Below are 12,228 nucleotides of genomic sequence, written 5' to 3'. Positions count from 1 at the left end.
TATCTCCCTGTTCTTTCACTTTGTCCTAGAGGAGGTACTCCATACCCTTCTTGCGTACAGTACTGTTGGGGCACGTATGCTGGACCTCTTTAAACTTGCCCCCACGTCCCTCCTTTTTGTATACACCACTTTCTTGAAACCACGTCCACAGCTTGTCCCTTCATTAAGACCCAGCGTCATCTACCGCTGGAATGGATGAATTCAATATTATGAGCTATTACTTCACTACAGCTCTATGGAGTGAACAGATGACATTGTCAAAGTTTCCCCTTCTTATATTTATCATACATGCATCACTTGAATATCCTACTCTATTTTGTTATTCGTTTATAAAAACCTGAATCATTTACTCATTTAAAGTCATTTCATATTAACAAGCATTTTTCTAGAATGTGAAGTGGACTGTACAATAGCTATCACAGTTACCTTTGGAATTCAGACTAGTTACTGATCTTTCCATTGGGTTATTACTGTAGTCATCTGTGAAGTGCTGAGTGCACGTGCGTTGTGTTACTATCTAGTGAACTCTTCCAGTGACTAGTAATATCAAATGCAATTCTGTAAGATCTACACCTTCTGTATTACAATTTGCTTAGCATTCGGAAAAAAGAGCTCTTAAAATGGCTATCATGCAGAGCAGGTTTATTTCTGTGTGTAAAGGTACGAGCAGAGAAGCAATGATAAGTATATTTCTGACCAAAACCATACGAGAACTAATTTCAGGGAACTCCTTAAGATTATTCAGTTTACAATCTATGCTACACAATAACACCCGCTTATAGATGCGGATTTGTAAGCAAAGATGGTAGCTAGTTTCCAATTTGTGGGTATGTTCTTTGCCTATTTCATTGGAGCTGTAGGGATTTCCTATTTTGAGGTTGGAAAGTGGACTATATATTTGGGGCTCTGTTCACGGGTGACCCAACTCTCATTCATAAACAAGGCAAAGGAGTATTTCCTTCTATATTCAGCCCTAAATTGTTTTGGCTCACCTATGGCATGACGACGACATTGACATTATCACTTCATCTAGAATAAGCCAATCTTGGAAAATAACAGAGAATTGAGTGGCCTTTGGTGTACACTGATGTTGGGGTCATTACTAACGGATAACCTTACCATTACAGTACCCCACAAGGAAGACAATGTGCCTCATCTGCATGGGTCTGGCCCCTCCGATAACTCTCCAGATCCTGTGGAAACACTCGATCGAACAAGTCCTGTTTCCTCATAATAAAAGGGACCCCAACCTGTCTTCCCCCAAATTTAAGGAACATTTCTGTCTAAGAGATGCAGTGTCTTTCAAAATGTGCCCTATGTTGGTCATTTTTGGGAGGCAGAATAAAGAAACACATAATTTTAAAATGAACTGGGTCCTCTTTCTAAAGATGCTCAGAAAATATATTTCCATCAGTATATCAGTGCCTGACAGGAGACCACTAGACTAACAAAAATAATTTAATACATCCAATTGAAGCCCACTGTTCCATTATCAACAGATCCCCAGCAACTATGAAGGCCCATGATCACATGACATCTTACTCAGTGGAGTTGCCTTTAACAATAAGAGGCTAGGTTCAAGGTAGGGAGAGTTTTCTTGACCCTTTGGCAGATACTCAAAGTGTAACCTTAGGAAGCAATGCAAACCGATGAGGAAGCAAATTAGCTTTTAAAATCAGGGGTATACAGCCTTTTACAAGAATGACTACTACGCAGGTAAGTACATCACAGGTAAGTACGGGGTATAGGTTTTTACCTTTACCATGCACTACTTTAATAGACATGTATTTATTTCATAACATAATTTTTTATGTTATTTAATAAAAATGGGGGTAAGGTTGCCTGTAAAGGGAAATGGAGGGAAGGGCAACTTTAAGCTTTAGGGATGGGTTTGATAAAGGGAGCTAAGGGTGAATTTAAGATTTAGGTTTTGGTAGAGGTAAAGTGAAGTAAAGGTAATTTTATGGTGATGGGAAGGATAGTGGTAAAGGGAGGTAAATATATTTTTAGGGTTTAGGGATCTGTAGAGGGGAATGGAAGTGAGGGAGGGGTGGTTTTAGGAGTTAGGGGTGTATAGAGGTAAAGGGAGGTATGGGTAATTTAAGATATTAGGGGTAGCTATAGTTAAAGGGAGGTAAGGCACATTTAAGAGTTTAGGGGTGGGTAGCAGCAAAGGGAGGTAAGCTAATTTTAGAGTTTAGGGGTGGGTAGAGGGAGGTTCGGGCAATTTTGGGGATTAGGGGAGGCTAGAGGTAAAGGAAGGTAAGGGTAATTTTAGGATTAAGGGGAGGCTAGAGGTAAAGAGAGGTATAGGTACATTTAGTAATTAGGGACGGGTATAGGTAAAAGGTGGTAAGGGTAAATTTAAGGTTCTGTATGAGAAGAGGTAAAGGGAGATTAGGAGTAAAAATAGGGTTTGTGGGGGTTTCTCCCCCCCCCCCAAAAAAATATATAAGTATATAATCAAATATATATGTTTGTGTGTATTCACGCACATACACACACACACTATATATATTTATATATATATCTCCACCAAAACAAGTTGCCCTTGTAAAAACGCCTCCGCACAAGAAAGTTAACTCCATACTTTAATTGCAAGCTGCCAGCATATCATGTTCACTCCTTCAGTGAATTTCAGAAAAGCCAAACGCGTTTCGGGCAGCACTCTGCCCTTGGTCACTGGCTACAACAAACAGTCACGGCTGCAGGTGAAACATTTTATAATTACAGACCCGCCCCAGTGGCCGTATGCCACATTGCTTTATGGTCCATGTAGTTTTTCTTCTTCAAACCGCTGTGAATATTGTCTCGATTTGTTGTGAATAAAGTTATTTCCCAAGTGGGTTACCTCTGGAGGGAAGTCATGAATATGATGCCAATATCAGATCTCACATTAAGCGGACTCTCTTGTCCTCTCAGCTCACGGAACTCCACGAGCCGAAGGTCTGCTTTCCTAGAGAGGGGCGTTTTTGCGACGAGGCACGCCGCTCTAAATCCATCAAAACAAGTTGCCCTTGTAAAAACGCTATCGCACAAGAAAGTTAACTCCATACTTTAATTGCAAGCTGCCAGCATATCATGTTCACTCCTTCAGTGAATTTCAGAAAAGCCTAACGCGTTTCGGGCAGCACTCTGCCCTTGGTCACTTGCTACAACAAACAGTCACAGCTGCAGGTGAAACATTTTATAATTACAGACTCGCCCCAGTGGGCATATGCCACATTGCTTTATGGTCCATGTAGTTTTTCTTCTTCAAACCTCCGTGAATATTGTCTCGATTTGTTGTGAATAAAGTTATTTCCCAAGTGGGTTACCTCTGGAGGGAAGTCATGAATATGATGCCAATATCAGATCTCACATTACGCGGACTCTCTTGTCCTCTCAGCTCACGGAACTCCACAAGCCGAAGTTCGGCTTTCATGCAGAGGGGCTTTTTTGAGACGAGGCGCGCCGCTCTAAATCCAGCAAAAAAGTTGCCCTTGTAAAAACGCCATCGCACAAGAATGTAAACTCCATACTTTAATGCGAGCTGCCAGCATATCATGTTCACTCCTTCAGTTAATTTCAGAAAAACCAAACGCGTTTCGGGCAGCATTCTGCCCTTGGTCACTGGCTACAACAAACAGTCACGGCTGCAGGTGAAACATTTTATAATTACAGACCCGCCCCAGTGGGCGTATGCCACATTGCTTTATGGTCCATTTAGTTTTTCTTCTTCAAACCTCGGGTGAATATTGTCTCGATTTGTTGTGAAAAAAGTTATTTTCCAAGTGGGTTACCTCTGGAGGGAAGTCATGAATATGATGCCAATATCAGATCTCACATTAAGCGGACTCTCTTGTCCTCTCAGCTCATGGAACTCCACCAGCCAAAGGTCTGCTTTCATGCAGAGGGGCGTTTTTGCAACGAGGCGCGCCGATCTAAATCCACCAAAACAAGTTGCCCTTGTAAAAACGCCATCGAACAAGAAAGTTAACTCCATACTTTAATGCGAGCTGCCAGCATATCATGTTCACTCCTTCGTTGAATTTCAGAAAAGCCAAACGCCTTTCGGGCAACACTCTGCTCTTGGTCACTGGCTACAACAAACAGTCACAGCTGCAGGTGAGCATGCAGCTCGTGATCAGGAGGGTGCACGCTGGGTGCGCATAGGGTGCGCGGATCCTCCGAGGCCATAGATATATATGTGATTTTACTTTTGATTTTCTCAGCAACTACTGAACGGATTTACACCATTTAACCAAAAGGCACGAGTGTGAACCAAAGCCTCTTTGCCAAATGTGGTGTAATTCCGTTCTGCAGTTCGGGCTGTAGCTGCGATTAAAGGTTCCTATGGAAAATTGCATGGGGAAAACATGTTTTGGGACCCTCTTTTTTCTCGGCCCCCACTTGACGAATCACTCCGAGACTTTCAGGATAGGAGCGGACCGGAGCGCCCCACCAGTTTTGAAAATTTCACGAAGATTCGTCAACCAGCGCCAAAGTTATTCCAAATAGAATGTTGCGTATTTCCTATGGATAATAGGTCCTAACTATAACTACCTACTGGCGCCCGCCAGTAGGTAATATATATATGTATATGTATCCACAAAAATGCTTGGTTAAGGTCCACAATGTAATACAGCGCATTGTAAAGATAGGTCATTGCGTTACATCATACGTGTGGTAAAGGCATGCGTGGTAATGGGTTGTCATGTTAGATAATCAAACTCGAGCTTTTGGGAATTACCAGAAATGCATCTCAATTCCAAGGAATTGGAACCACACTTTATCTTTTTTTCGTATCTGGATTACCTCAAATTCTCAGCAGTATGAAAATCAATGAAATTACCTTGCGCCGAAAGTTCAAGCGGTGACTCAAAGATTATTCGGTATGGGCTCATGAGGTTTTTCAAGTTCTGAAACAGCTGAAACAAAAAGATAGTGCAGAGGATACATTTAATATAGTAAAGAATATCTGAAAAGGTTGAACTGTACATAATGGTTTGAACCTGCTGGGATTATAATTTAAAAGTAAATTGAATACATTTAGCAGCAATTTATTCTCATGTAACTATTTATATAAGTACATCATGCAAAGAGATAGTAATCAGAGTAAAAAAGATATGAATCATTATTAAAACATTGGTAAAACCAAATGCATTCTGTCTGTGTCATAACACTAGCTTCACTTATACGATGTGACTACTTATTCATGGGACACATTACCTCCCGGTCCCTCCAGTCATTGTCCCATTCCTTACAAAGTGAAGATAACCATCTACACAACAGAAAAAAGAACAGGAGAATGCTGGGACACCTAACCCATCCCCTCCCACTGGGAGTACATAAGCTGTACTAAAACAGCATTCCGCCTGTTCTTTTTTTCTGTCTTCCAACAGAATGAGGCATGGATTATGCTGGTTGCACTTACCTGTTGCCCTTCTAATGTCTTCGTCGGGCTGCTGGGCTGTCCTCCATGTCCTGCTGCTCAGTCTCCTGGCCTGCCAGGCGTACCAGGAGCCACGTTAGCTGGCGGCTGGCCCTGTGTGGCTGGGGTACTGGTCCTCCTGGTCTGTTCTGGTTTGGAGGGCGCTTTCTGTGGCTGGGCTGGTGTGAAAGACGCGCTGCTGATGCTGCTGTGGGATGACTCGGCCGGTCTTGGTAGTGCCCCTGGAGTTCCTGGCTGGTGGGGTCCTGCATTTTGGCCTTTTTCCTCCCTGGAGCTGTGAGGCCGCTTGGGACTGCCAGATGCTGCAGGCTTTCCCTCTTTGCTCGGCACTTGTGTGGTGGAGGGTGCCTGGGCTAGCTGGTGGGGGCAATCTGTGTGTGGTGGTGTCTGCCTGACCCAGTGGTGAGTACCGCATAGCTGTTTCTTTTCCGGTCCTGTTTCTGCCTGCGGTCATGTCTCCTTCTTTTTCCTGTGTTCTGACCAGCTCTCTGGTTGGGCCTGGTTGTTGCCTTCCCTGGGTGGCTAGCTCTTCCTTCTCCCATGCCTCCATGTTTGCAATTGGTCTTCTCTGCTCTCCGGCGTTGAGTAGGTTCGGGCCTGGTTAGTATATGGTTGGGAGTCCGTCTGGGTTTACCTGGTGCTGTAGGCTATTGGCCTTTTGTGATCCCGGCACCCCTGTAGCTTGGTCTGTATTGAGGTCGTTGTGGTCTCTCTCTCTCTTTCAGGGTTTGTTTCCAGATGGCCTTCTGCCCAACACTGCGCTGGTGGTCGGTTCCTGTGCTGGCTGGTGGGGGCAGGCGATGTGTTGTGCTGTCTGCCTGCCCTGGGGGTAAGTACCGCATATCTTTTTCTCTCCTGTTCTGGCTCTGGCCTTTGGGGTCCCTGGCATCCCGGATGCTGGGGTATGTGTTTTCTACTTGTTGCCTGGCACTATGTTGGTGGTCTGTGCCTGGGCTGGCTGGTTGGGGTTGGCGGTGTTGTGTGGCGTCTGCCTCCCCTGGCAGTTTTTCATTTGGTTTTCCTTGCTCCTCTGTGAGTTGGTCGCTTTCTTACGTCCTGCATCGGGCCCTTGGGGTTCGCACCTCTCTGCTTCTTGGGTTCTGTTTTCACATGGGGGGGGGGGTTGGTGCTGTGCCCTCGCTCTGGCCTGGCCCATAGTGCTGGAGTTAGCTGGTGCGCTGTGCTTCTGCTGCCTTTCATTGGTCTCCCGCGGCTGTCCGTGGTCGGTTGTTGGCTTCGGGGCTGCGCTTGGGGCGCCCCTGGTGTGCCTTGTTGCTGACGTTGGTGTTTGCCTGTTGCTGGGTTGTGGGTTGTGCTTGGGCTGGCTGGTGGGGGTTGGGTTACGTGTTGCGGTTTCCTTCTTCCCTCTTGGATTAATTTTTGAGTGCTTGAGCCACTTTTGGGGGTCCTCAATCTCTCTGCTGCCGGGGGCTGGGTGTTGGGAGTCTTCCTTCGCTTCTACCTCTGCGGCTCCTTGGTTTCTCCCCTGTTGCTTCTGCCTCACTTTGGCTATTCCACCCTGTCGGTACCTGCTCTCTTCTGATCTCGGAGGTTGGGCCAGGTCTTGCCTGGGTCGTGCCTGAGTGGGAGAAGCCCTTGTAGTACTGGGTGCTGTACATGTGGGTGTGTTGGTGGGGCAGCCAGTGTGGCCTGGTGTCTGCCTTCCCAGGGGTGTGTGCCGCGTTGCAGCTTTCCGTTTTACTCCTGCTTGTTAGCCCTGTTGTTCCCCGTTTCCGGGCTACGTCTTTTCTCTCCCCTGGCCTTGCCTCTGCTCTGGGGCCGTGTCTTTTCGGCGTTTTTTGTTCAGGTTGTCCCTGGTATGCCTGGTTGCCATTGGCCTAGTTTGTGGGGTGCCTGAAGGGTTGGCTTGGTCCTGGTGCTTTCCCTTTGGGGCCTTTCGTTTGGGCTTGGTCCATTGGCACTCTGGTGCGGGGGCTGGTTTTGTGCCTGTGATTTCTCTGGTCCCTGTTCTTTTGGTGGCTCTGTGGTTGCGGGGTCTGTTGGGGTTCGGTTTCTCCCTTTCCCTCTTCCGGTCCCTCTTCCCTCTGTGGGTTGTGCGCCTTTGGGTTCTCCGGGCTCATCCCTCCTGGAGTTGTGTTGCGACCTCGGGTCTTCTAGTCTGTTGGTGGGGCCTTGGCTTTGCCTCTCTCAGTCTCGTTGGCCCTCTGTTTGGCCACTCATTTGCCTTTTTGTGGGGGGGGGCTGGTAGTGACTTCTCTGTTTGGTTGTGTCCGGCTCTGGCCGTGGGGGCCTTGGTCACTTGGGGGTCGTCTTTCGGTGTCCGCCTATGTCCTTGTCCAACTTTCCTTTCTCTGGTCCCTTTGCGCCTTGTTTGGGTGTGGGTCTTCGGCACCTTGGTGGTCGGTGGTCCTGTGCCTGGTGTTGCTGGGGCCAGGGCCGGCCTTCTGTCCTTTTCCTGTAGCCTCTCCTCTGCATTCTTGGGGGTTTGTGGGGGAATCTGCATGGTTGGGCTATGGGCCTCCTTGTTTTTCTCTCCTGTTTTTGCCCTTCTGCGGCTGCTCTTGGGTCTCGCCTGGGGTGGTTCCATGGTGTCCTCCTTTGTCAGTCTGACCAATTGGTCGGCTGTTGGTTCGATTGGGGGTTTGCCCACCTTCTCTGTGCCCTGTGGTTGACCCCTGGATTTTTTGGTTGGGGGTGTCGCCCTTGGTGAGAGTTGTTTGTAGCTGCTTCTTCCCTGTTGGCCCTGTTTGGTCTTTGGGTTCCCCTGGTCTCAGTGGCCTTGGGGGTTTTGCCTCTCCCGGCTCTTGGTATTGTGCCCTGATCTGGTTCGGTGTCTGCTGGGGTCCGTCCCTTGCTTTGCCTTGGGCGGGTCCTGTTGTTGGCTTAGTTTTGATGGGGGGGTTGCGCTTCTGGCCTCTCTCTTGCCTTCGTTGGGCGGGATGCTGGGTTTGTATCCCGGTGTCCCCTGCTTTTGGGGTGGTTGTCTCTGTCCTAGCTCGTTGGCCTGTCCCTGTGCCCCGGGTCCTTATCCGGGTTTAGGGGAATTTTGGGCTGTTGTCCGGTGTCTCCACTGGTGTTGATGCTGGGCGTTCCTGCCCCGTGGTCTGGTCCACCTCTGGGGGTTTCTGTGGCTGGGTCCTCTGGGCTCGCTGTTGGCATGCTGTCAGGTTGGAGGGGGGCTTGCTCTTGGTCGCTTCTACCTCTCCTCCTGGTTTGCTCTGTCTGGGCCTGCCCTTGGTTGGTCCTCTTGGCTCTTTCAGTGGGCTACTTCCTCTTTTTTTTCTGTGCTGATCTGCTTGGGGCCTTCCGTGGTGTGTTGGGGTTGGTCTTGTGGTTGGTCATGTCGTTCATTTGTCTCTTGCTTTGGGTGGGGCCTGTTGGGTCTCTCCATGTTGCCCCTCGGCTTTCTGGTGAGGTCATCGTGGGTTCTTTCGGCTGTGTGTGGCGTTCTTCACTTGTCTGAGGGGGAGTCGCTCTCTGTCGTTTCTGCTGCTTGGTTTCTGGGCGCTGGGTGGTGTTCCTGTCCTTGACCGCCTTCTCGCTGGTTCGGTGCCCTTCCGGGCTTTTTGTGCCCTGTGGGCACTTCAGCTTCTTCTGGGCTCCCTTCTTCTGGTTGTTCTGGGGAAGGTGGGGGGCATGTTGCTCCAGCCCCTATGGAGCTTCCCTTGGGGCTTGGCTCTTGGTACCTAGCCTCCTTTCTGGCCTTGCCTATGGATCTTGTGTCCCTCTTGGTGTGGTCCTGGCTTCTTGCGGTGTCAGGTTGCCCTGGGTCTTCTTCTGTGGGTGCCTCGTCGCTGTCTTTCTGGTGGGGTCGGTCTCTAGTCCTTTCTTGTTGGCTTCTCCTCCTCTGTGGTTGGTTCGGAGTTTCCTGGTGTGGGTTGTCTGCCCTTTGGGGGGGGGGGGGCGGGGGCGGCTTTTTGGTTTGCCTCCGTGGTTTGCACTTCTCAGTTGTCCCCTAGTTGTTTTGGGGGTTTTGCCCTGTTTTTTGGTTAGGGGGCATTGCAGGTTATGTGCTCCTGCCTGTGCTTTTTTCTTGTGGTTCTCCCACTTGCTTCTTTTGAGGTGCTGCTTTCGGTGTGGTGTCCGTGGTGTTTGTGGGAGTTCGGAAGGCCGGGTTTTTCTGCTTTGGTATTCTCCTCTTTGTAAGGAATGGGACGAGGACTAGGGGGACCGGGAGTTAATGCCCTGTTACTTACGGTAGTCTTCATTACTCCTGGTCCCGATGTCCTAGTTCCATTCCTTATGCCCCTCACTCCCTCCCTGCCGGTCGGCCTTCTGGTTGGTGGTTGGTAGTTCAGATGGAATGCTGGGTTGGTCCAGCTTATGGGACTCCAGTGGGAGGGGGTGGGGGTGGGGTTAGATGTCCGAGCATTCTCCTGTTCTTTTTTTCTGTGGTGGAGATGGTCCTCTCCACTTTGTAAGGAATAGGACGAGGACAACGGGACCAGGAGTAATGAAGATTACCGGTAAGTAATAGGGCATTAATGACATAGATGGTGCTCAGACTTCTCTCTGACATTCAAGCATTTGGTTGCATTAATACAAAAACAAACCTTGAATCATGATAGTCATTAAGAAGCAAATGGAGCCATAATAACTGCAGCAGAGCTACAATTATCAGGCTAATACACATGGGAAATATGTGTTTTTTTAAAACAGCATACAGGGCACTGGGTTGATTAAACAGGCCAGTGATTCTTGTATGCCATAAACATCTAAATAGCTGTTGTATTATAGGAAAGCAAAAAACGTTGGTTGCTTGATTTCATCTCAGCCACTGGGCAGCAATGCAGTCTATATTTTTTTCCTGCCCACCAGGCCACCTCTTACAGGAAACATCCAAAAGCAAATCCGCCTTGGTCCTGCTCCAAAAGGAAGAGTCCAGCCAGAACAGTCAGACCAGGTCCCCTCTCTATGGGAACACAAGCAGCCACCATTGGTTGTAGGTTCAATTATGTTATCAAGAGAGTTCTAATTGTTTCAAGAGCTCTTGTCTTTGTTTCTTCAATTTCAGTGGACTGGTCGAATGAACGAAAACAAACTAACACTCAGAGATGGTGTGCCCTGGAGCAAACGTGATGGTGCACAGAAAATGCAGAAGGGAGAAACTAGAATCAAACAGCGTGAAAATCCTAGTTTTCATTTGTTTTAAGATGCAGTAAATAAGTACTGATTGGTTGTACAGCAGAAAAGAGTGTATTCCACTGCTAAAGTCATCAAAGTCAAAAGATTCTTCATTAACTGCTATAAGAGGCACTGTCGGCTTACTGAAATTTTGTTTGTATATAAAGGTTATGTGGCCTGACCACGAAAGCCTATCAAAACTGGGTGAAAATTCACAGAGTTCACAAGTTGCAGGATGTGCGATTTTTAACCAATTACAGATGGGACACTTTAGAATAGAGAATAAAATGCAAGTAGTCTGTATTATTCCCCATTCCACAGTGCACAGAGCATGTGCCCTATCTGCTCCCACGATTTGTGCAAATTTTAAACCAATGCGATTTGCTCACAGATTATAACTATATTTTTAACTGAAGCAGGACACTGTACTTGGGTGTTGGGTGCGTCTTAAAGTCCTGAAAATTATGCTTCAAGATACGCATACAGCCTCCATGAAGGTAGACTTACTCAGAAGTGCTTTGAATTGTGGTGTGTTCCAAACCAACTCCAAAATCAGTCATTGCCTATATTCTTTGAGACTTCATCACTTGGTTGCAATGAGCTAGACACAGAGCATCAGTGTCTTGCGTGCTTCAAGATCAAGGAGCTGCTGCTTCTTCCAGGAGAACTAGCCAAAGCGTTTTATAGTTATGAGGCACGGCAAAGAGTCCATCTAGGAGCAAACATATCCTATAAAGCTGTCAAAGGAAGTGGCTATTTGATGGGAGGGTGAGCAACAGTCAAAATAAGGAAAGCACAAGACACTGCAAAGGTTATACTTGGAGAAAATGTAGCAGAGAAGTCTTCTTGTAAGAGTCGGTGGAATGCTTAATTCATCTCAGCCACTAGAAATTATTCAGAGACCAGCCATATACAAATCAGTCTGAGTCCTGCTCCAATACAAACAGCCCTGCTTGCACTGCCAGTCCAGGTCCCCTCCAGACAGGAACACAAGCAACCCCAATCAATTAGGTAAATCTTGAGGCGTGGAACACTAAGTTTTTAACCGACGCCCATACTTGGGGCGTCTCGTAGAAAAACAAATTGACGTGTGGAATGCTTGAATTAATCTCACTCACATGGGCTGTTTTAAATACTGTTGGATTGTTGACTGTATCAGCTTGTGGAAAGTATTGGAAGGCATTAAAGAAAACAAGGGGTGGTCCAATTCATTAAAAGCCCTGCTGTCTTGACGCATACACACCCACCACCCAGTCGCTCTTGTTTGATACAGATCACTGCTTCAACTGGGTGCCTCAGTGGATACTAGGCCGAAATGTAGGTATTGTGGTCATTACTGCAACCCCCAAAAATGTCCACAGTTATATTTTGATAGATCAAACCCCCTGAAATTTACCAGGAGAAAATGCCAAGTAAATAGAATTCAGTATGGTAAGCACTAAATCCTGCATGCTATGGTCCAAAGTTCAGAGTGAAAGTTCAGAACAGGAAGTATTTACTGTACCTGGTAAATATTTCAGTCTGCGTTGTCGGTATTTTCCTGTTGCGGTAAATATCTCACACTTGTCTTTCAAACGTGTGATTGTGGCCCAAGTTCTGTAATTATCATGTGCAGTAATTACCATATTGATTAATTAAAATGTGCAATAATTAGCACACAGCTTGGAATTTTGATTTGTGAAGAAAACATTTATAGCGTGCATATTGGA

The 12,228-nt window shown here is 47.1% G+C and overlaps 1 protein-coding gene across 3 annotated transcripts in view; it reads right to left on the bottom strand.

Annotated features, from left to right (window-relative positions):
• NSMF (NMDA receptor synaptonuclear signaling and neuronal migration factor) overlaps positions 1-12,228 on the bottom strand; it is a 180,516-nt gene that overhangs the window by 12,415 nt on the left and 155,873 nt on the right. For all 3 annotated transcript variants that reach the window (XM_085610618.1, XM_085610601.1, XM_085610609.1), the window contains one exon: positions 4,835-4,910. In XM_085610618.1, the coding sequence (XP_085466744.1) occupies positions 4,835-4,910 (76 nt within the window). The remainder of the gene's footprint in view (positions 1-4,834; positions 4,911-12,228) is intronic.

This window comes from Triturus cristatus, chromosome 1_2 (genome assembly GCF_964204655.1).
Source record: "Triturus cristatus chromosome 1_2, aTriCri1.1, whole genome shotgun sequence".
NCBI classification, from domain to species: Eukaryota; Metazoa; Chordata; class Amphibia; order Caudata; family Salamandridae; genus Triturus; species Triturus cristatus.
The sequence above is the reverse complement of the archived record's forward strand: the minus strand, read 5'-3'. Positions and strand labels throughout refer to the sequence as shown.